Below are 24,756 nucleotides of genomic sequence, written 5' to 3'. Positions count from 1 at the left end.
AGGATAGTTTGCTTAGTTAATATAAGCTACTCAAAGTTTATGTAAAATGGAAGCAATAAATTGAAGGCGTAATTCTTGAGAGATAATGAATGGTGGGGGGTGTTATTAACCTCTTAGACTCCTGGGAAGTTTATATTAATGTCATTATGGTCCCAGCTTGTAGTCTGCAGCCAGTCTATTTCCAGGGTTATTGAAACATGTCATTGGAAGACGATTTCATTCCAATTAGAAGATAATAAAAAGAATCAATCTGCCAACTTATAGAAACAAGTAAAATAATAACTAGAAGTCAGCATCGGTTTGTTAAAAAACAGATCATGTCAAACCAATCTTACTTCATTTTTCAACATAGTGACTAAATTAGTAGACCAGTGAAATACTGTGGATATAATATACTTAGACTTCAGCAAGGCATTCGACAAAGTAGAGCACAATCTACTTCTTGGAAAGCTAGGAAAAAGTAAGATAGATAGCACCACCATCAGATGGATTTGTAACTGGCTGACAAACCATACTCAATAAGTAGTCCTTAATGGCACTATGTCTACATGGAGGGAAGTAAGCATTGGGGTTCTGTCTTAGGCCCATTACTCTTCAACATCTTCATAAATGATTAGATGATGGAATAGAAGGGAAATGTATCAAATTTGCAGATGATACTAAGCTGGCAGGAATAGCTAACACCCAAGAAGATAAGCTCAAGATTCAGATGGATCTTGACAGACTTGAACACTGGGCCTTATCTAACAAATGAAATTCAGTGTAGAAAAAGGTAAAGTCTTACACTTAGGAAGAAAAACTAAAAGCACACATATAGACTAGGTGAAACCAGGCTTAATAGCAGTAACTGTGAGAGGGATTTTGGAGTCTTAGTGGACAACCAGCTAAATATCAGCCAGCAGTGTGCAGCAGCAGCCAAAAAAGCTAATGCAATCCTAAGTTGTATTAACAGAGGGATACAATCAAGATCAAGTGAGGTACTAATACCACTCTAGAAAGCCTTAGTAAGACTACACCTAGAATACTGTATCCAGTTTTTGTCACCACAATAAAAAAGATGTTGAGACTCTAGAAAAAGTACAGAGAAGAGCAACCAAGATGATTTGGGGACTGAAGGCTAAAACATACAATGAATGGTTGCAAGTACTTGGCATGGCTAGTCTAGTGAAGAGAAGGACCAGGAGAGACATGATAGCAGTCTTCCAATATTTGAGGGACTGCTACAGAGAGGAAAGGGTCAAGCTATTTTCCAAAATACCCAAAGACCAAACAAGGAATAATGGATGGAAACTGACCAAGGAGAGATTCAATCTAGAAACAAGGAGAAGTTTTCTGACAGTGAGAACAATCAATCAATGGAACAGATTGTCTTCAGAAGTTGTGAGAGCTTCATCACTGGAAGCTTTCAAGAAGAGACTGGACTGCCATATGTCAGAAATGGTGTAGGGTCTCCTGCTTTGGTGGGAGGTTGGACTAGAAGACCTACAAGGTCCCTTCCAACTCTGTTAATCTGTATCTGCACACCAAGCTCAGAGACCACCAAGAATTTCACAGACTATTTAGTTTCAGGGATTCCAGGTGGTTGCCAGTACTGAATTATATAGTTTTGTGCATTTTTCCTAAACATAAAAACTGTTTATCAGTAGTCTCTTCATGTTATGTATTTGTGTACAATAGAGAATTAAGTGAAATGTCCTGTGATGTGAAAGCCAAACCAAGGGCTACAGCAGTATTCCACTGTTATTTTGAGCTTTAGCCTAAACAGGAATGATTAAGTGTGGAATTTAAATTCTTGTTGATCAAGCCTCTGAGCCCTATTGCATGTTGCAAATCTCTTTGGACTCCCAGCTGCACTAATTCAACTTCTGATGTGTGGGTGGATATGTGAGAAGGAAAGGAAGAGAATACTGCATTTTTTTTCCCCAGCCCATACTCTTCTACAATTCCTCAAGCCTTCCAACAAATTCAAACTGGATTAATGCAGGCAAAGTTGTTCGTGTGCATTGAGAACAAGCTCATCCTATATTTCATCTGTGGGTCCCCCTCAACTCATTCCTGAAGTCTTTTTAATTGCTTCCCATATCCTCAACTGTAATATAAGGGTATATTCTTGCATCAAAAAGCTTGATTTAACTTGTGAATCCCCCAATTAGAGTCCCTGGCTTGATTGAATACTTAGTTCTCAGACTTTCCAAAATATTTGTGTATTTATTCATATTTGAACTGTTCTGGGTGTTTTTGATTTTTGATTCTGTAATCGGAATCAAATTCTGATTTTATTGTATCTGGCTGAGAAGAAGAGACACATAGTTGTTTTTCTTCTGTTCAAGTGTGTCCAATTCTTGGAGACTGCCCGAACAAGTCTCCAGACAGTTTTTTGGGGCAAGGATTTTCAAAAGTGATTTGCCATTGTCTCTTTCCTAAAGTTGGGACTAGAACTCATGGTCTTCTGGTTTCTAGTCTGATACCTTAACCACTATACTCAACTGGTTGTCATATGTTTATCTACAATGTGTTTTAAAGTGCTGATGTGGACATTTACAAACATATTTCATGCATAGTTATTTTTATCAACACAATAATACCGTGTTTCTCACAAAATAAGTCCGGGCCTTATTTTTTTTTTGACCCCCGAAAAAATGGCTAGGCCGTCTTTTCGAGGGTGCCTTAATTTCCTCCCCCACCTAGAGTGGCCCATACACATGTACCTCGCCGCGAGGCCGCTTCTATCGGCCAATCGAAGTGGCTGGTGACCGCACTTGGAGAGCTTCCATCGCCCGAAAGAGACTGCCTAAAGGCGAGGGGACACAGGCAGCCATGCCACGTCCTGAAGCGGCTGGGGACTTTTCCTTCAAGGGAGCTTTCGTCGGCCGATAGAAGCAGCCTTGTGGCAAGGGGAGTGTGTGTGTGTGTGTGTGTGCTCGCCCCGAGGCCGCTTCTACCAGCCGATCGAAGTGGCTGGTGACTGCACTTGGGGAGCTTCCATTGCCTGAAAGAGACTGCCTAAAGGCAAGGGCCCACGGGCAGCCACTCCTCGCCCTGAAGCGGCTGGGGTCTCTGCCTTCAAGGGAGCTTTCGTTGGCTGATAGAAGCAGCCTTGTGGCGAGGGGAGTGTGTGTGTGTGCTCGGCCTGAGGCTGCTTCTGCCGGCTGATCGAAATGGCTGGTGACTGCACTTGGGGAGCTTCCATCACCCGAAAGAGACTACCTAAAGGTGAGGGGACACGGGCAGCCATGCCACACCCTGAAGTGGCTGGGGACTCTGCCTTCGGGGAGCTTCTATCGGCTATCGGGGTATTCTAGCCTAGGCTACCTGCAGGGCACTCCTAAAGGCAAGTTTTCTCCCCACCCCCACCCTTCCCCCCCATTTCTCTTCACCTCGTGTAGTTCCAACGAACAATGTAAGAAATGGCGGGGAAATGCATGGTTTAAATAGGCCTAAATTTTGGGGGCGGGGCTTAATTTCACCTCATGCCTAGAAATCATGCTGGGCCTTCCTATTGGTGGAGGCCGTATTGTTGGAGAAACATGGTATCATGGAAAACGCATAATTTAACTGCTATTACTTTTTAAGAAGCAAATATTAAACTGACTTTTTTATCAATGCTGCATTACTTAATGTTCAAGCTAAGGAAATTTGTCCTCCCCCATGCAAAACATTATTACTTTGGGAGAATGGAATGGAGTGGAGTGGAATAGCACAGCACAGAACAGAATGAGTTGGAAGGGACCTTGGAGGTCTTCTAGTCCAACCCACTGCTCAGGCAGGAAACTCTATATCATTTCAGGTAAATGGTTGTCCAATCTCTTCTTAAAAACTTCCAGTGTTGGAGCATTCACAACTTCTGGAGGCCAGTTGTTCCACTCATTAATTGTTCTAACTGTCAGGAAATTTGTCCTTTGTTCTAGGGTTGCTTCTTTCCTTGGTTAGTTTCCATCCATTGCTTCTTGACCTGCCCTCAGGTGCTTTGGAGAATAGATTGACTCCTTTTTCTTTGTGGCAACCCCTGAGATATTAGAACACTGCTATCATGTCATGCCTAGTCCTTCTTTTCATTAAACTAGATCCAAGTCCAGCAACTATTCTTTATAATAGGATTAAAGATGAGGGTTGTTTGGTTTTTTTTTAGAAAAAGTGAACATTTCTCTTTTCTTTCTACTTTTGAGTCCTTAGAATATTTTTTCTCTTTCTGTGATTCCTTCAGTTGCGGTGCATGCAGTCTGATTATAAAAATCTCTTGTTACAAAGACTTATATCCTTTCCTGGGTATAACAATAAGGACTCTCCTTGCTTAGATAGTTCTTCTATTTCACTCACTCCTGTGACTTCTCCTTATTCCAGGTAGTCTTCTCAAATATTTACACCACTGCTTTTTAAAACAGTCTTCCAAAGCCATTCCGTGAACACAGAATCCCACCGCCAAATGTCACTCTGCTATACAATCTTTTTAATATTATTTTTCGTATTTTAATTGTATCAAAGTGCTGCTTAATCCACAGTAGTTGAAAACAAACCAGATATTTTACATATATTTAAGAAAATATGAACATTTTGAAAATTCAAACCATCCTACATCTTAGGCCTAAAATAATATTGTAAAATGTGAAATTACTCTTAGAATGTTTATGGATTAAGGTTTTGTTACTCTATATTACTATATTTGGGTGGGCAGATTATGTTGCAGGAGTAAATGTAATTATTACACTTCCACCCTTACTATACAGATATAAAAATAAAGCTCACAAAATCTAAAGCTAGTTACTTTTTAAAGTTTATGTTAAGGCCTTTGTCTCTGATAACGTGAATAAAAATAACATGTTTATATAAAAAGAAAGAAATATTTTTCACAAAATGAAACATAGTATGAGCCCTGCCCATATATACTCAACCTAAACTAAATCCCTGGAGAACTCAATTTGATAAGCATATATTTTCCTAGAAAGTCGGTAACAGATGTGAATCTTTATATTAGTGAAATTCATTTTATCTCTAAATGAAGAAGGAGGCATACCATTTGTTCCACCTTATGAGCTGTAACATGCTTAAATAATTTCAAAAATGGGCTAACAGAAATGGGGGTTTCATTCATGTAAGTTTCATTTGCAATTAGCAGTTGGCTATTCTTGGTAAATATTGAATGAATAACCAAAGAGAAAGAAACTTACCAAGTGAAGAGATCATAGCAAAGGACAAAAAGTTGATCCAGTCAGAAGTAATTGGATCAGAATGACCAGGAGAGAAAGATGTTAGGAAAAGAAAATTCAAGTTGAATAAGCAATGATTCAAGTTCATTACATCGTACTACTTATGCAGTATTTTACAATAATACTGTTCCAGTTTAAATGCAAAAATTGACTTAGGGGCAGACCTTGGGAATGAAACATATTCTTAAATATGAGAACTACCTGTATATAAACTGATTTTAATTCTCCATTGTTTCCTGTGCATTATGTAATAGTAGAAAAAAGCATCTGTTATATAATCAGATTTGTTCTGCCTTTTGAAATACAGTTTAGATCACCCTTTTAAAATAACATAAAATTGCAAATAAATCTAATTTCTACTATTGATGTTCATGATAATATAATGCTAAGGCTTACACTTGGCTCAAAGGATCTGACTGAAATTTCATGTATTGGATGTATATCTAAGAATATAAGTGGATTAGAAGAAGCTTATTTAAAATGTTGTCAGCCTCATGGGATATGAGGATTAATTTGGATGAGGCTGGACCATTTTTCAGAAACTTGCTTTTCTGGAGGAAGGGAAAAGACATGGAAAAGTAACAGATTAGATCATACACATAGCTTTCATCAGTCTAACATTACAGTTGAGATAAATGTAGCAAATTTATGATTTAGAATGCTTTGTGCATGTGTGCATGAATTGAGGTATATGTGCACACACACAAAATAGAGTTGTGCTTATTCTATTGGCTTGTTTTGTGTGGAACTAGAAAACAATGCTTATCAATTATGTAGAAAGAAAATCAGTTTTCCATGCTAGCTTTGTTATATTGCCTATCAAGAGTTATACTCAGTTTTTCTAAGGGTTTAGAAACTACTATAAAATTGAAGCTTTTTCAATATTTATTTTTTACAATTTAGATTGTAAATGTTAATTAATATGCTGCCTAATGAATCTGAATCTTTTCCCAGGACTCAAGTGCAAATGGAAGGTAGTCGCATAATCATTTCAGTGAAGAGTTTTGATACATTGGTGGATGTACAGTTGTAAAATACATAATTCTCACACTATGTTCAGGAAAAACTGATGATTGTTGAAATCAACTCAAGGAAAATCTTTGAAAACTGTACTTCAGATGCCAAACTAGTTAATGCTTTCAAATCATGTTTGAAACCTACAAGTTATTCTTATGCCCTACAAGTTCAGTGCCAATTTAGGGCAGAACAAATCTGGAAGAATATGGAGTATAATATAACATGTATCATGCTATGTACCATGTACATAATGTAAGACATACCATTTGATGTACCATGTATTTATAACATAGATGTGCAAAAATTATGGAAGTTCAGACAAATATCAAGGATATTAGAGATACTTTTGTCTAAACTTCCATATTTTTTGCTCATCTATGTTATAGATACATGGTACATCAAATGACTTCACTCTGTATTATGGAGTCCTGGGAACATAAATTTTGGGGTGGTAATCCCTCTTTAGTTCCAAAATATTAATGATTCTGTGGTTGTAAATGGAACCAAAACTAGCTGAAGATTTTATGTATAAATAGGACAGTGCCATTTAAGGAAATAATTTAAGGAAATAATAAATTCTAAATGAACTAGGAAACAATTCAAGTAGTCCTCGATTTACAGCCACAATTGAGACCAGAATCTTGGTCATTGAGCAAAACAATCATTAAGTGAACTATCATGTGATTGCCCATATGACTGCTTTGTTCAACAACCACAATCCCGGCACTCCTGGTTGTGGTCTTTAAAAAATCATGTGGGTTACTTAGCAGATGGAGTCCTAGGTAAGGAGCATGAGGTTCCTTGCGATGGGAGAGACTTTGAGAAGTTCGCCTGAGGAACTGAAAATCCTGCCTGCTGAAATCCAAGTAGGATTTTTATTCCATGAGCAAAGAGCGACTCCTGTCTACACCAGGCTTCCCAGGGTTTCCATCTCCCCTCACCCCTCACACACACATACTCCTGAAGGACCCTTACCTTATTGGGACGAGTCTCTGCTTGAATTTTGGCTCCCTCTTGGGGCTGGCCAAAAGAGCTGCCTGCTGAAAGTTCCCTTCCATGCATGGAAAAATATTTCTTCAAGGGGGTGTAGGAATAGAATCTTTTTCTTTACCCATCAAAGGAGTTCACATCTCCTTTATGCACAGAAGGGAACTCCTTCGGTATGATACAGAAACAGCCAAAGTCTTTGAGATTTCAGCTACTTTTCTACACCCCACAAAAGACTTATCACCCCTTAGCTCTTTCATCCAGCCCCCAGAGAAAAAAGGGAGTTCTCTAGGCAGTTAGCAAAATGCAACCTTCCCTTTCAGTTCCTCCATTTCCCAGTTTCTGGGTACGCTGGCACAGAAGATCAGAAATTGCAATCACATGATGGTGGGGTGCTTGGTAACCAGTTACCTTCAAGCAGGTTGTGAAGCTCCCAGATCACGATCGTGGGATCAAAGAATGGTGGTGCAACACTGTGCAACTTTCAGAAGTTTTACGGGCTGTAAAGCATCCTTTCCAAAGCTGTCTTAATTCCAGATTGTTATTAAATGTAGAGTCATAAATTGAGTTCCTATTGTTACCTGCAATAGTAAATAGTGGAATGCTATGTTTATACTAGCACAAAAATATTACTCTGGAACATATTGGTACCAAGGACTGTAGAATTTTCTCCCAAGGTGGTTGTAACCAGCCTGTTTAAATTACAATGGTATAAAGTACTGGATTATAAACTGTCTTATAAATTCTAAATAAAAGTTTGTTTATTGTTTTATTGGGTTATTATACATTTTATTTAATGAATGAATAAAATAAAAAGATTCTCCCACTTGAGTAAGGGAAAAATGATTTTTTTTCTCCTGCTCCTTCCTTGCAAAAAATTGTTGTTTATCTGAATAATATGAACTGTCATAAAGAAGTTAGAGGACTGAAGGAGAATTAATCAAAATCCATCAAGCCAATGTCTTTCACCAGAAGCAGCCTTCACAATAATCATAAAGTTCCCAGAAATGAAAAGATTCCTTAAATACCATTGGATAAAATCGAGAGCTCTCTATAGCAATATGTGGGACCCACAAAGGAAAATCCCAAAGACACTTAATGTCTAATCAAAATATAATTTATCTTCATCCCCACTTGGTAACTGGAAAGTTGCATACATCTTATGTGTTCCATTATTATACAGATATTATAAATCCTGTAAATCTTATCCTATTATGGAATTTATAGCTGAATGTTTTGCAAAGCATTTTGAAGAACAATTTAGGTGCTTTCCTATTTTGTGTTTTAGACCTCTCTAGACTTTGATTTTCTGCTACACATTTCTTTCTTGCTTTAGGTTTATCATTATTCAAGGTGATGTTTGAGAATAAGGGGAATAATAAATGCCAAATGTAATAATTCATCATAATGAGAGGGAGGGAGGGAGGAGGGAGAGAGAAATTTAGCTGAACCCAATTTAGCTGAACCTAAATATGCCCTTAGGTTTTATGTAGTAATGTTATCTTGGAATATTAAGCATAAATAAACAGATTCATATTTGCATTGACATTAATATGTAAGTCTCCAGATTACAGCGGCCATTCAGAATCGGTGGGAATCAGGTGATATCATTTAATATATTGTAATTGATTGCCCAGGCAGCTTGATGTTTAGACTGAATTTGACATTTCTATCCACTTATTGAGTCCTTCCCAAGAACTTCCCCTGATGCTGTTAAGCATATTGTTTGTTGCTGTTCCAAGTAAAGCTGCCTATTGCAAATGACTGTCAATGACTTTGGTCGATGTCAACGATTTTCAAGTAGTATTATTATTATTTCAACATAATATTTTCCAGCATTTAGAATAATTACTCTATCAGACTGGCAAAATATTAATGGTACTATTACAGAATATGGAATTAATAAAAGAAGATAGCTCTTCATCCTGATTTATCATCTCTTGCCCCAATAAAGAGCGCATCTCTGTCTTAACTCCAAACATGTTTGTACTCTCTCTTGCAACTTGTTTTTTATTTTTAAAATTCACTTCATTCAGGAAACCCAGGACAGGTTCAAAATGTGAAATATTTTAATTGCTATTTATGCAAAAAGGGCATGTTTCATAAACCTTGGGCTACAAAAGCTATTTATTCAGTCTGTTTCCAATGTACCTTTATTGGATAATGCGGCCTTTTCCTTTCTGTATGCAAATTCAACACTGTTTGTTTGCTTAGTATTATGAAATATTGCCCTAATTTATTTTACTTATTATAGGCAAGCAGTGTTACACCAAAATCTCCTTCCACTGACATCTTTGATATGGTTCCATTTTCTCCCATCTCCCCAAAGCCATCAACACCTACTCGCAATGGCACCCAGCCTCCACCAGTGCCCAGTAGATCTTCAGAGAACAGTAAGTTCTTGAATGCCTTGATGTAGCTTAAAGGAATATATGCATACTGTGTTATCCAGGGATGTCAAATTCCCAGTCCACAGGCCAGATGCATCACTCACTGGCCATGCCCGGTTTAGTGAAGGGGGGGAAAGTTGTGGTACGTCACATGAAGCTGCCATGATGATGTGAGTTTGACACCCCTAGTGTAGTCATTGCCCAAACATACAAGCTAGCCGATGGAGACTTGCTTGCCAGAAGATCTTACTAATGTTGCATCCTGGATATGCATTTCAGGGAAAAACAAGAAAATGAAAATTAAATCAATCCCAGGATCAAAGGCAGTGCTGTAAAATTCCAAGCTCAGCTTTTCAAAGGTTGCCCTTTCAGAATACAGCATATTGTTCAGTACAAAGTTGAGTTTGGGGGGGGGCATTTTGCCAGTGGTTTGAGTAGGTGAGTTTTTATGCATTCCTCCCATTATTTTCTGTTGACTAGTTATGTTTTATTCTTTCTAGAGAGAGACCTTTTTGGAGCAGAACCTTTTGATCCATTCAGCTGTGGAGCAGGAGATTTCCCTCCAGACATCCAATCTAAACTAGATGAGATGCAGGTAATTCCTAATGTTTACAACTATATAAATATCAGGTGTGAATGCTGGGGAAAATGTGCTAGATTTAAGCCACAAAAATACTTACCCAACTATCTATAAGTTATACCTACATATATTTTATAGTCTTTTTATACAAGAGGGAATATAATAAAAACATAATAAAATGTTTGTTACAAACTTAGCACTAAAGTTTAATTATCCATTAAATATATGAAATAATTCTATACATTTTTATATTACCTACATATATTTTATAGTGCTTTTATGATAAAAGCAATACAATAAAAGCACAATAAAATATTCCTTATATATTTTCCAGTGCTAAATTTAATTACCTGTTAAATGTATTTTATACTTCTGTACATTATATTGATATTACTAGCAATAATTCTAAAATTTCTTCTTTGTGCTTTCATGGATATGCAGCGTCAACGATGGTTGGTATATTATTTTCTCTATATGTTTCAATTCATTTCTACTAAGTTACATCATGTTATACATTTGATTTTAATGATGGCAGTTGGTATTGAAGTTCTCATCTAAAAACTTTAAATGTTTTTTTTTTTTTTATGTAAAAAATTTATGTTTATTATTTATTATTTAAATTAAAAAAAAAAATGCTTTTCCTTTCTTTTTTTTTTTTTTTTTTTTTTTTTTTTTTAATAAAAAATTAATAAAAATTAAAATAAAAAAAAAAAAAAAAAAAATAAAAAAAAAAACATCAAAAAATACCAAAATTATATAAATTTTATATATATTTTATTTTTTTTTATTTAAAAATAAAAATATATATTTTTTTTTTTTTTTTAAATAAATTTATTTAAAAAAAAATAAAAAAAAAAAAAAAAAAAAAAAAATTATCTAGTCCAACCTCCCACCCAAGTGGGAGACCCTACACCATTTCTGACAAATGGCAGTCCAATCTCTTCTTGAAAGTCTCAATTGATGGTGCTCCCACCACTCCCCAAAAAAACTTTTCCATTTGTTTATTTTTACTCACCCCAAAAAAAACTTCTCCCCCCACTTAAAAATTCACCTACCCCCCTCTTCCCCCCCCACCCCCCCCCCCCCCCCCCCCCCAAAAAAACAAAAAAAAACCCCACCCACCCCCCCCCCCCCCCCAAACCCCCCCAACCCCCCAAACACCCCCCCCCCCCCCCCCCCCCCCCCCCCCCCACACCAACCACCCCCCCCCCCCCCCCCCCCCCCCCCCCCCCCCCCCCCCCCCCCCCCCCCCCCCCCCCCCCCCCCCCCCCCCCCACAACTCCCCCACAAAACAAAAAACAAAAAACAAAACAAAAAACAACCCCCCTCCCAACAAAAAAAAACTCACAACAAAACAAAAAACCCCCCCCCCCCCCCCCCCCCCCCCCCCACAAACACCCCAAAAAAAACCCATCTTCTTGGGTGTTAGCTATTCCTGCCAGCTTAGTATCATCTGCAAATTTGGTAAGTTCCCTTCTATTCCATCATCTAAGTTGTTAATGAAAATATTGAGGACTACTGGGCCTAAGACGGAACCTTGTGGCACTCCACTGCTTACTTCCTCCATGTAGACTTAGACCCATTAAGGACTACTCATTGAGCATGGTTTGCCAGCCAGTTGCGAATCCATCTAGTGGTGCTATCTATTCCACTTTTTCTAGCTTGCTAAGAAGTAGGTTGTGATCTACTTTGTCAAATGCCTTGCTGAAATCTAAATATATGATGTCCACAGTATTTTGCTGGTCTACTAATTTAGTCACTGTGTTGAAGAATGAAATAAGATTGTTTGGCATGATCTGTTCTTAACAAACCCGTGCTGCCTGCTAGTTATTACTTTACTTGTTTCTAGATGTTGGCAGATCTGTTTTTTAATTATCTTTTTCCAGTATCTTCCCGGGTATTGATGTTAGGCTGATTGGTCTATAGTTTCCTGGGTCTGTTTTTTTTCCTTTTTTGAAGATGGGAATCACATCAGCTCTTTTCCAGTCCTCTGGTAGTTTCCCAGTGCTCCAGGATTTTTGAAAGATATGGTGCAGTGGTTCTGAGATGACCCTGCCAGCTCCTTTAAAACTCTGGGATGTAATCCATGAGGCCCCGGTGATTTGTTTTCATCAAGATCAGACAGGTGTTCTCTTACTATTTTTTGCTTATTTTAACTTTTTATTTCTGGTCTGTCTTTTTACAGTTATGTTTTTGGGTTGAGCTATAGTTTCTTTTGCATGAAGACGGATGCAAAGAATGAGTTAAGCAGTTCTGCTTTCTCTGTGTTGCCTATTATTTCCTTGCCATCTTCTCTGTAAGCTGATATTCAAATATAACTATATATCTTTTTAGGATGAAGTCAAAAGTTACATCCTTTGTTCTTTCCCTTTCGTTGTGTAAATAATATTTCTGTGCTCTTTAGCTCTGGGTAGTATTTCTGTTGTAAAAGAATAGAACAGTTTTTCAAAATAAGATCCTCCATAATATCTTTCCTTCATGTATATTTAAAAAATATTGACATAAATGAATTGTTTCTGAATTGTCTTTATTGAATGATTTTGTATCTTGAAAATTATTGTGCAAAAAAACTCATTGGCTAATTCTAGTGCAGGACACTTTGCCATATTAGAGCATTGAGCAGAGGGCTGGCTACCATAGCAAATCATATACAGTAAAATTTCTGCCTTATAGTTGAAGAGCTACATATTTTGATGCAATATAATAGTCAAGTGGTCTATTATAAGGATGGATTCCAATTTCTTAAAAACGTTGGAACAATCTAGTCTTGCTTGAAAGCAAGCATAAGTATCATGAAGTCAAAATGTACATGGAGAGATCTCCATTCTCTCCAAATGTGTCGTGCAAAATATGAGACATAGATAATCACCTACCCAATAACCAGGAAAAACATATATGTAAATCAGAACATTGCAAATGTTTTTAGATCTGAAATTACACAAGTTATTTTTTTTAATACTGAGATATGGTGTCTTACTTTATTCTTTGTTCTTACTCTGTTCCAGGAGGGGTTCAAAATGGGACTGACTCTGGAAGGCACAGTGTTTTGCCTTGATCCTCTAGACAGCAAGTGCTGATTGTCAGGAATAGACATTTAAAAATAATTTCTTTTTACAAAAATTTAAAATGTATTACAAATATTATTGATGTGCCAAAAATGTTTCTCAACGTATTATCTTCTGTGAGATTTGCTTCTTCAAAACTCCAGATGTTGCAGTATTATTCCTGTAAAATGAAAATTTACTCATATACAGAAAGCTAAAATGAAATGACACTGCTGTTCGTTTTTTGTCTTCCATATTTTCAGGTCATCCTTTGTATCTTTTGGCAACTCACTTGTACAGCATGGGAACCCATCGAGAAGTCTTTTTAAACTTCCTTGCACATCACTTTCAGATAACAAACAAGCATTTGGAACTATGATTGAAAACAACAACTTTCAAAATAAAATCCCCACAATTGCTTTCTTAATTCCACACAAATACTGTTGCCAATATCAAATAATGTTGTAAAATACCCAGAGTCGCCTCACAGCGAAACAAACACATTTAATAAAAAAATAAAAATGTAACTATTTACACATTCCTGTAAACAATTACAGTGAGACTGAAAACCATAGTTCCAGTCTATATAATCTGAATTTATATAATATACCTTCCTAATAAATTGTTATTAAGGACCATAAATCAAGCTAGGTTTCTAATGAATTGCAGTGCCCCCAATATATGTTAATTTTGTGAGTGCACAGCATTTCTGACTTAGAAGTAAATGTTAAAGGCAGCCTCTATGCTTTTTAGGTGCATTGTATTTAACATGCATCTACTAAATGAAATAGATTAATATTTTTACAATTGCGATATCTAATCTCTTAACTATACCAATTATTAATATACCAATTATTTTATATTATTTTGTAATTTAAAAAGCACTCCCTAAAGATGTATAAAACTTTGATTAGATTTTTCACATTTCAGAAGGTACTCGGAAATTTATACACAAGAACTGAATTTTTCAGTAAGTCATACAATAACTAGCTATTTTGAACACACACAAACACATCCATGTGTACATAGAAACATTCCCAATGTTACACACTATTTTTAGAATGGAGGCCCAACATGGTATTTCTCAACATAGTTATTTGAAAATCCTATTGTGAAAGTTAATTAAAAGTGTGCATGCTTAAGGGCACTGCTTGTGGTGCATGTTAAATTGCTGTGTAAATGGCAACTTCTCACTTTAATTGCAAAGATTCCATTACTATAGTGATGGCATTCAAAACCTAAACCACACATATTTTGGAAAGTGATCTGAGACCATTGATGCAATTGTACTGTTTGGATTTAACCTGCCTAGGATTGTCACCTGATAATCCTGTTCAAACCACTTGGAATATAAGGGTGACAAATGGATAAACAATTTCATTTTGAATCCTAATGAAAAAATTACAAATTACTATCACACAAGAAATCAAGATAAAAGAATTTAAGGTAGATTCTTAATGAAGGAAGATTAGGTTTATAACTTCTGCAAGGGAGCTTATTACTGAGATAACTTTGTCTCTGCATAGCAATAAATGAAATTTTGGTTGTGCATTTCTTTGTATTCATAAATTAAGTTGCTTGTTCATTTTTTTCCATTTTCCATTTTTATCAAAAGTGTACATGTACAAAAAATTGTTTACCTTTCTCGGAAAGTTTTTCTCTCCTGTAAGGAGCCTTTCACTGTAAAGAAGATAGGGGGAAATGCTTTTTTTTATATAAAGAAAGATAAAGAGAAGTGCTCAGGAGAAATGGGAAAGAAACCTAAGAAATTATTTTGCTCACTTTATTTTTCAGGGGAAAACACCCTAATGGTCCGGTACTTGGTTTGCAAAAGAGTAGTTTCTTACATTATATTGCAAGGTTTACATGTGTGTTCACAACATAAAAAGAAAACATTTATGCAATGGTATTTACTTTTTAAAGCTTTGTTCCAATCTCAAAAAAATACTTAAGCAGATGCCTAGGAATTCTTTACATGCTTAAAATTAGACAGCTGTCTAGCTGTATAGCCTTACTGAGTCTTTCCTATACTCTGATTTGTGTTAAGCCTTCCTTTATTATTCGGTTCTTCTTTTGTATTTGCATGTGTATCTATATCTATGCCTGAATCCAAAGAGGATGGGATGCATTTCTACAGTGCACCTGATTTCCTACTTCCCTTCTGGCTACAGATCCTCCCATCATATTAAAAGTCAGTCCAGAAGGCTCCATTATTTTATGGGGTAATGGGCAGGGTGAGAAGAAACAGGGCCATCGGCAATAAGAGAAAATAGAAAATGACTCTTTGGATATTGGCCCATGTGCCTGTCAATATAGATATATATGAGATCACTAATGAGTAGAATAGGCTCTGTATCATAGAGACACACATCTATAATTTTGTTCATCAAATAGTATTTTGCAGTTTGTACAACAAGGATGTTTAGTAGCCATATTAATGGCTTTTTTAAACAAATAGAATTTGTATTTTTATCATAAAGAAAGCTTTACATAATAAGCATATATTTAGGGGCCATTTACAATGGATGTAGGAGAACATTCAGAAAATATTTGCACATTTTAAATCATTGTTTTACTGATTTTTATGGAAATTGATTTGCAAATTTCTAAATGTAATCTAACTGATCTAAATCAGTCCAAGAACATCTAAATTAATGCAGCAAGAAATTACATTTTTAATGAAAACAGTTTAGTGCTTTGGTTGAAATTTGTATTTCTATGTAATCCCAACTGTCTGTTTTATTTTGCTTCAAATAAATGGTTTAATTAAACTTGCATCATTGAACGGAATCTTTATTTAATATAAAGATAAATATAAAGTGGCATGTAAAGAGCCAGCATGAAGCCAGAGGTTAAGTTACTAAGACAGAGTAGAGAGATCCAAGTTCTTGTCATCTCTTAAGCATGGCAGCCATGTTGAACCAGTCACTCCCTGCCAGCCCAGATAAGTATCAGGTTCTTTGACAAGATGGCTGAAAAACAACACTCCCTCATCATATCATGCAATGGTAGCTTGGCTGTGAGGCCAAAGCAAGCACAGTGAAAAACAAGGGGAAACTCCAAGCAGAAAAATACACTAGAAAAACAACTCCATGGGGAGGTTGTGGTAATATCAATAGGATGTTTAAATCAATATCCATACACAATGTAATCATAGATGAAGTATATTAAAAAATAAAGTGAAGTGTAATATTTATGAATGTGTGCTTATTTGTAAGTTCTTTGGGGCTATGCATAAACCATAGTAAGAAATACATATTCAGATTTATGTGAGTTCTGCCTTTACACTTTAGTCAAAGTAGACTTGCAAGTATAATCAAGTCCTAGTTGAAACACCTATGAATTCTGATAAACTACAGAACTTTGCAGGATACATAAAAGTAATGATTTAATTAGAAGAGGGTCAATATATGTGTGCTTTTGGGGGGGTTGGGGGGAGGAGAGAGTTGCCTCATCAGCAGCTTATTTTTTTCATAATTGAAATAATTAGTTTAATGTATTTCACCTAGCATATTTTAGATTATTAGTTTCTTTTACTACAAAAAGTGTGGTTTCTTTCTTTCTTTTTACTTAATTCCCCTGGAATGTTAAAAAAAGAAAGAAAGATGGATTTCACTCTCACACTCCTATTAATATGCCCAAATGATTCTGCCATCCATGTGGAAAGAACTCTATCAGGATTCTTTTTCTGCCCTAGCAGACATGAAGAAGACACCATAACGCCCAGACATATTTAGTCAAGGCACAATCCCACCCCAAGAATAGCTACAACTTTGCATTTGGAAATTGGGCAGAAGTATCTGCCAATTAGTGTAGGAGATGACAAGGCTGAGCCCAAAGGTAGGGTTAACGTGTCATCAGTCTTGAGTCTCTTCACACCCAAAAAACACCTCAGTCCAGCCCACCTTGAATTCCTTTCTATTCTTAACTCCCGGTAATTTTTCTTGACTGTTAGTAGTTCAGATTCTTGTAGAGAGCATAAGCTTACAATAAATGTTTACACATATTTGAAATGTCTGGATCTCCTGGTGCTTGACAACTGACAGCTATTCAAATTCAGCAGTGGAGCTCATCAACACTCTCCCATGGAAACCAGCCTTTCTGATGCTCTAACCTCAGCCAAAAAGAGGAGAGAAGACCTATTCCACCAAGACAAGGTAGTGCTATGGTCAGATTCTTGCTTTATGCCCAAGATTAGTTGAACATTTCATCACACGCAAGATGCTATATTTCAAAATTTTATGTCCAAACCCAGGAATGAATTTGGTACAAATTAGATATCTACAAGGCTAAGCATCATCTTCATCTTCAGCCTAGAGGAATAGTGATCAAATGGTCTAGTTGGAGTCAACCTGGGGAGAAGAGTAACATAATTTGCTATCCATTAGTGAGCCAGGAATACACTGGCTCTGTGTACTGGCACTGATTTATTCAGCCAGCAATAAATTGCTTCTTTCCAGCCTCCCAGCCCACTCCCATCAGAATGGGCTATTTTAGCAACTCTTGTCAGGTGGAATACTAGTAGGTATGACAAGGCACTTTGTGCCTGGGAATATTATTGTAGGATATCCCAGTGGTGGGATTCAATTTTTTTTTACTACCAGTTCTGTGGGTGTGGCTTGGTGGGCATGATGTGGCTTGGTGGGCGTGGCAGGGAAAGGGTACTGTAAAATCTCCAGTCAGAGCTGGTATTTGCCGGTTCTCTGAACTCAAAATTTCCACTACCAGTTCTCCAGAACTGGTCAGAACCTGCTGACCTCCCTTCCCTTTCAGCTCTAACTTCAGTGACTGAGATTGTTAGTTGAACTTACTGCAAAGTTCCCTTCAAGTTACTAAAAAGATCATCCCGATAGATTTCCCCAAGAGTAGCTAATTTATATACGAGAGTAAGAAACAATCTGTCTGTTGCTTCCTTAACATTAGTATTGTTAAGATTGATTTATCTTAGGATGTGCACCAATGCTGGTATTCGACCAGTCCGGCCCGGTTCTGATGAGCCGATAGGAGCGATGAACAGCGGACACCAAACTGGTTCTCTCCACCACTCTGCTGTTGGGCCCAGGCTCCCATACTCTCTTTTATCTGCTGAATTTGAAGCGCAGCTGCTTTGCGCGGTACAGAATAGTACCACGTAGTAGCTGCTGAAGCGACCAGGATCGTGCAGGCTTTCAGGAGGCAAGTTAGAACGCCTCTGTGCCTGCGCAAATGCCTCTGCGCTTGCGCAAAGTGCATGTTTGGCATGTGCGTGCATGCAGAGTATGTGCACGCATGCAAAGCGTGCCCACCAAGCCACGCCCACCAAACTGGTGGCAACAATATTTGAATCCCACCATTGATGCGCATGTACATTGCCTTCCGAGTGCTGGCATGCGAGCACGTGAGCGCACAAGTGCAATTTTCGGCACGGGAGCCCACAAAGGTTAGCCACCACTGTCCTAGAACAAAGGCTGGCATATTTTTTTTTCTTATACTTGGTTAATGAACTTTATTGACTGACATCAATAATGGGAGGAAGAGGTCAAGACAGTGTCAAAATGATTTCAGCAACATTGTGGCATTCAAATATAAGCTCCATACTTTTTTTTTTTAATGTGCATTGCAATGTAACAAGCTCACCCATAAGGGGTGGAGGTTGTGTCCCACACCATTACACTCCTGCCATTATGTTTAAGATAGCAATAGCTTGCAAACAGAAGTCAGAGCATGTGCTAGAAGAGGAGAAATTGTTTCAGGGATGGCAAAATGACCTGTTTTCTGACTTTAAGAAATGGAATTAACTCTTTCCTGTTGGGTTCATTTTTCTGGTGAACAAAATATTTCCTAATAAGATATGTAAGATGGGAGTGCTATTTGGGGTTGTTCACTTTTGCTTTCCCACACATAGATTGTAGAATCACACATTAGTAAAATGTTGATCAAAAATTAGTAGAATCCTGCTGATGTTGAAGTCTATATTAACAACCAAATACAAATTGATAAGGCACCAGAAAGAAATCAAAGTGAAAAGAAGGAACTGCACCCATTGCAATTTCTACTTGATTTTTAGTTGGGTTTGTTTAATCTACATTCATCAGCACTTTCCCCTATATTCTTGTTCAAGTTTTCCAATATGGTACAATCTGTTTATTTCTATATCTTCAAGATGAAAGTATTATAAATTATAAATATTATAATTTATATAAATATAAATATAAAATATAAGTATTATATATTATAAATCAAAATTTGAAAAAGAAGTTCAGGGGATGTTGGGTTTTTTAAAATTAAAGTGTAGACATTCCTCCTCACCCTTACATCAAATCAGACCATCAGGAGATTAAACCCACATGTATGTTTTAAGGTCAGTCTAAAGTATAAAGTACAGCATGTAAAAAGCATGGTGGTTACTTTTCCAAATGATGGTGTAGATTGCCAGCTGTGAACATGCTGGCTTGAGAGTCAACCTCAACTGTGGTTTTCTTCTCCCCTCAAGAGTTCTGGTGGCACAAAGATCTTTGAACTGCCTGTTGTCTGTAGGCATTGATGATTCTACAGTGCTCAATATTTTACTCTCTAATTATTAAATCAACATCACATGTTCATCGTGTAACTAGCCCAGTCATCAATTTATAGCAGTTGAGGATATAGTTAAAAGAACCATGCTTCATTTCATGAAGTACTGGTATCTGCAAATCCTTTTTTGACAGCAAGTTTGAAAGAAACTCTGAGGCTAGGAGTAACTCTGGCTACTCCTAGAACAATGTTATCAGAATCTTTACATCGAGTAAGACCTTCAGTACTTTTTAATACTTGAAGATCTTTATTAAAGTCCCAGTAATCTTCATGTCATTTTAAAAAATAAGTCAATTTTAAACATTTTTCACATGATGAAGATGTAAGTCAGGACTAAAGAGGAGAATGGTACATAGTTGGAAGTCACTGAATAAATTGCTAATTAAAGCAAAAGTTGCATTGCGGAGAATTTAGTTGCATAGCCACTGATATTGGCTACATCAACTCTCATTCCCTCTTGCTCAGTCACTGCTTTCTTTAATCAGGGGAGTCTTCCATATTTCCAATGTACTGTAGCCTTATTAGTTCCAAGCTACTGATAGATCAAAGTGAAAGTTTTACACCTTAGAATTAGAAACAAATACATTATAATTGTCATCAAATAGGAAACATAACAAAATGCAGTTTTCAGTTCAGCCAGATGTACTTTCTTCCTGGGCACTCTATTCCATTCTATCCAATAGAGAACTTTCTGCTGAGCATGTTTGATTCATTTTAAGGTGGATTTTCTCTCTCTCTTTGGGAAATGCATTTGTTTTAGGTGCAGGGGTGTCAAATCCACAGGCCAGATGCTTCACATGCAGGCTACGCCCCCACCCCAGCTCCATGAATGGGGAAAACATCACAAAATGTGATGGCAATGTGATGCCGTGAGTTTGACACCCATGTTTTAGGATTTAAGGTTTTTTGGTCCTAGTTTTGGTGATTCTTTTTGCTTTACTTTATAAACCCACCCTTGTCTTCATCCTTGTCTTCTTTATGGATGATCCTGTTTTAATTAAATAAGAATTCACTATTTATGAGAGCCAGTTTGGTCTAGTGGTGAAATTGCTTGCCTAAAAAACAGAAGACTGAGTTCTAGTCTCACTTTAGGCATGAAATCTGGCTGGTTGATTTTGAGCCAATCACTTTCAGCTTAACACACAGGATTGTTGTTGCAGGTTTAAAAGGAGGCAGGAGACCTAGGTATATTCACCACTTTCATCTAACCAATAAGTCAAGGCTATAGCAAGAAGAAAATAGTCTTCAGTATTTATGGAGAAGCTCATTGCAAACAGATTGCTCTTTCAAAAGCAAATAAACCTGTCACTGCTTCGTAATGAATCTTCTAAAAGGGCTCAGCTTGGCTGAGATCACATCCCCAGAATAATTCCACCTGTCTTGCAATTGTGGAAGCAATGTGGCTTCTTTCTGGATTAAAAGGATAAATAACGTATAATTAAATACAAAATATGTTGCAACACTAAGGCCAAATTGTAGGTCCAAGGATATTTGTGTACTAATAAGTCTAGTTAAAGGTATTGTAAAATAACAATATCCATGAAGATCCACATATTGTCATAATAAATAAGAGGATATATATTAACAAATGGCAATATGTTTTTCTTTGTTTCCAGGTTTTCTAAACAATTGTTCTTTTCCCTCATGCTCATTGTCAGCAAGAAGTCAATCTTAACCTTAATCCTTGGTATGGATGACAGATAGATGGATGGATAGATGGATGGATGGATGGATGGGCAGGCAGGCAAGCAGGCAGACTAGATGTTACGTATTAGCTGTATATTAGACTGATAGTTGAAGATATGAATGCATATTTTCACCTGACCATTTGACTAAAAGTATCTGGATGGTAACGGGACTGAAAAACATCTATTCCAGTTGTTTCCCAATAGTTTCAATAACAGGAGACTTCGAGACAGATGCTAATAAAAAGAACATTTTGGCCAACTAGGCTCTTTACACTTAGTCCCCTACAAAATGGACTAACAAATGTCATGCAATATCATCTTTGCTCGATCTACTGTCTTCCCAGGGAGAATTGCAATGGTCTGAAAACAGTTAAAGTAACTTGAATCAGCTTTTGGTTGTGTGGAATCAGAAGACTTGAGCAATGTAATGGCTTATCATCTGGAAGGGACATGAGATGAAAAATGTGTGTAACTTTCAGAATTGCTGTACTCAATGGTCAAGGAACTGAGTACAACATCAAAACCTGAATAGAGCATGAATAGAATAGTAGCTCTAAGTATATCTGGGTAAGGGATAAGGGATAAAAACCATTAGTTAAAATAGTTTACTTTGGGAGAGTGAGTGAATTTAATAGATGATGATGATGATGATGATGATGATGATGATGATGATGATGACACCTAGTTGGGTAATGTCTGCAAGCAAACAACCTTGTTCAAAGAGCACCAAGATCCCACAGTTCAGCCCCAAGCTACAGATATTTCCTTCTATTGGAATCAGTAAATTCTGTGAGAATATCTTTCAGTTTGATAAAACGATCGGCCTCTGAATAATTTGCCAGCATTCTTTCTGTTAATGACAAGCAAAGGAAATGACACGCATATTCATAGCAAAAAGTTATCCTTTCTTTTGATTCCAAGTAAATCATTTTGACAACAAGATATTGCCTGCATCTGGACAAATGAGAAACAAAAACAATTCCCTGGAATAACACAGCATTCTTAAATAGTACAAACTATGCACTGGACTGAGATCAAAGCCTTGGAGTTCATTTTCTTACAGACCTTGGAAACAGGATATCACTGCACTCCAAGGAATAAACACAAGTAGAAACACACAAGCACTTGACTTTGCCATCAAGGGCAGAATCTGCTCCCCTCCCTTTTTTTCCTAACACACAATTAAACTCCATTCATAAAAGAAATCTCTGAAATATACATGTACTTTAATATGGTATGTGTCACAGATATGCAATGTATAAATACAGGTTTATTTAAAACTTATACTGCATCTAAATATTCTATGTGCTACAGAGAAATTTAAAGAAAAATCGAATAGAATGGTGAGAGGAATGATAATGGTCTCTTACCATCAGTTTTTGCTAAGGTGTCATATACTGACTGCAGAAAAGCTAGAAAATGGCTTTTATGAATAGGCTAAGTATGGGTTTCTTTAATACACAGAATGTTGTATGCTTGATACTTCTGACTCAGTCATAACATGTTTATTTAAAAATCCTCAGTCTTATGGTCTTCCATGTAAAATCCACAGGAAGTCATTCAGGCTGAAATCTTTCAGATAATGTTCTTTTATATGTTCCAATAAAGGACTAGATTTCAAAGAAGAGTAGGGTGGGTCTCCCACCATCACATTTATGGTTCCGCAGTCTGAAATCACATCACCAAAATTTGGCAGCAAAATGGAAGAAATTCAATTGTTTGTAAATGATAATTTCCAGTACTTTGTGGGGGGGACTGTTTTCCCTCTTTGACAACATTTGCTCACATTTTTTTTTCATTAAACCTCTTCAGAATCTAAATAGTAAGAATCTAAAATGAACCAGTTTGATGTTTTGGGAAGGATTAAGAAATAAATACAATTGCTTCTATGAGCTCACTTACCATAACTTAAAGTTCATTTCAGAAGGTTCAAACGACTGAAAAGAAATCACATTCAAGAAGACCTCAAAAGTCCCTTTAGCCTTATGAGTCTATATTGATCACCTGATCACTCTCTAAAGCATTCTAAAAGGTCAAGAAGCTAGGTTCCTGAGTACACAAAGGTGCACAACCCCTGCCTTACAGTGTGATTCTGTCCATGTGTTCTTCTAAATCAGCACTACACAGGTGGACTTATTTTGGGGGGGGGATTCAAGGGATGCAGTGACAGCTACCAAGGACTGCACCATAATGTAACTATTACAAAAACAAAATAGGCATTCACTCTGTAGTCCTATAGCGCAGTGATTGCCAACCAATATGCTGGGGACCACTGGTGGTCCATGAGAAAATTTTGGTGGTCCGCAGAGAAATGTCACCCCCAAAGCACCCCCCAAAGCAATTAATCCAGGCTGCATGTGAACACAAAGCTGTGCCACCCACATGGCCCATAGGAACACTATGGCTTGCATCGCTTGCATTGTGAACAACATGAGGTAGTGAGGGGAGGGGGGAAAGGGCAGAGAGGGGAAGTTGCCCCACTTGCCTGGCCTGGCCTGACCACCGGGCTGCTTCTTTCCGCTTTTTCTTCTTCTGCTTTTGGTTGCATGCTAGGAAAGCAGCAAAAGTCTTTCTTTCTCTCCCCCAAACTCCACCAGAAATGAGTCTTTGGGACCCTGCAAGGCATCTTGCTCCAAGAGGCTGCGCCGGCACAACAAGTCTCATAAAGACTCATTTCTGGCGGAGTTTGGGGGAGAGAAAGAAATACTTCTGCTGCTTTCCTTGCATGAAGCCAAAAGTCTCTCTCTCTCTCTCTCTCTCTCTCTCTCTCTCTCTCTCTCTCTCTCTCTCTCTCTCCCTCCCTCCCTCCCTCCCTCTCTCTCTCTCTCTCTCTCTCTCTCTCTCTCCTTGAGACCGGACCTGGAGACGGTATCCTGTGATCCCAAATAAAGAATGATCGATCTGTAGGAAAACGGGGTGGGGAGTTTTCCTGCAGACTTTTTGGGGGATTTTCCCAGGGTCTCTGGTCAGCGGGATTTAAAATTATGAGTTTGGTGAGGTCCAAAAGGTTGGCAACCCTTGCTATAGTGTGCAGTTGAAGAAAATACTTGGTGCCTTGTGCATATCTAATTTGTAACCAATTCATTCTCAGTTGTGCACCAATTTAACACAAGAGACCAATTTAACAAGGCAAAAATCTGTCAACATAGTATCAATTTTTAAAACCTGAAATATCTTTTGGTCCAGCCTTCTAATGCTACTTTTTCTTTCTTTCATTCATTCATTCATGTCTGATTCTTGGCCTAGATAAATCCTTGGAATAAATAAAGATAAAGCCTCGTGAATAAAATACCT

At 37.3% G+C, this 24,756-nt stretch overlaps 1 protein-coding gene across 8 annotated transcripts in view; it reads left to right on the top strand.

Moving 5' to 3' along the window:
• Positions 1 to 15,997, top strand: part of GULP1 (GULP PTB domain containing engulfment adaptor 1) — a 143,729-nt gene extending 127,732 nt beyond the window's left edge. For 5 of the 8 annotated variants that reach the window (XM_087949590.1, XM_087949594.1, XM_087949588.1 and 2 more), the window contains 3 exons: positions 9,463 to 9,601; positions 10,099 to 10,193; positions 13,184 to 15,997. In XM_087949590.1, coding sequence (XP_087805716.1) covers positions 9,463 to 9,601; positions 10,099 to 10,193; positions 13,184 to 13,255 — 306 coding nt within the window. In that variant the 3' untranslated portion in view covers positions 13,256 to 15,997. The remainder of the gene's footprint in view (positions 1 to 9,462; positions 9,602 to 10,098; positions 10,194 to 13,183) is intronic. The other 3 variants (XM_087949592.1, XM_087949593.1, XM_087949595.1) reach the window with 2 other exon arrangements.
• The last annotated feature ends 8,759 nt before the right edge of the window (positions 15,998 to 24,756 follow it).

This window comes from Notechis scutatus, chromosome 1, assembly GCF_049901735.1.
Source record: "Notechis scutatus isolate UNSWTSFEM ecotype Mainland chromosome 1, rNotScu1.2, whole genome shotgun sequence".
NCBI classification, from domain to species: Eukaryota; Metazoa; Chordata; class Lepidosauria; order Squamata; family Elapidae; genus Notechis; species Notechis scutatus.
Note: the sequence above shows the minus strand (reverse complement) of the source record. Positions and strands in the feature narration are given on the sequence as shown.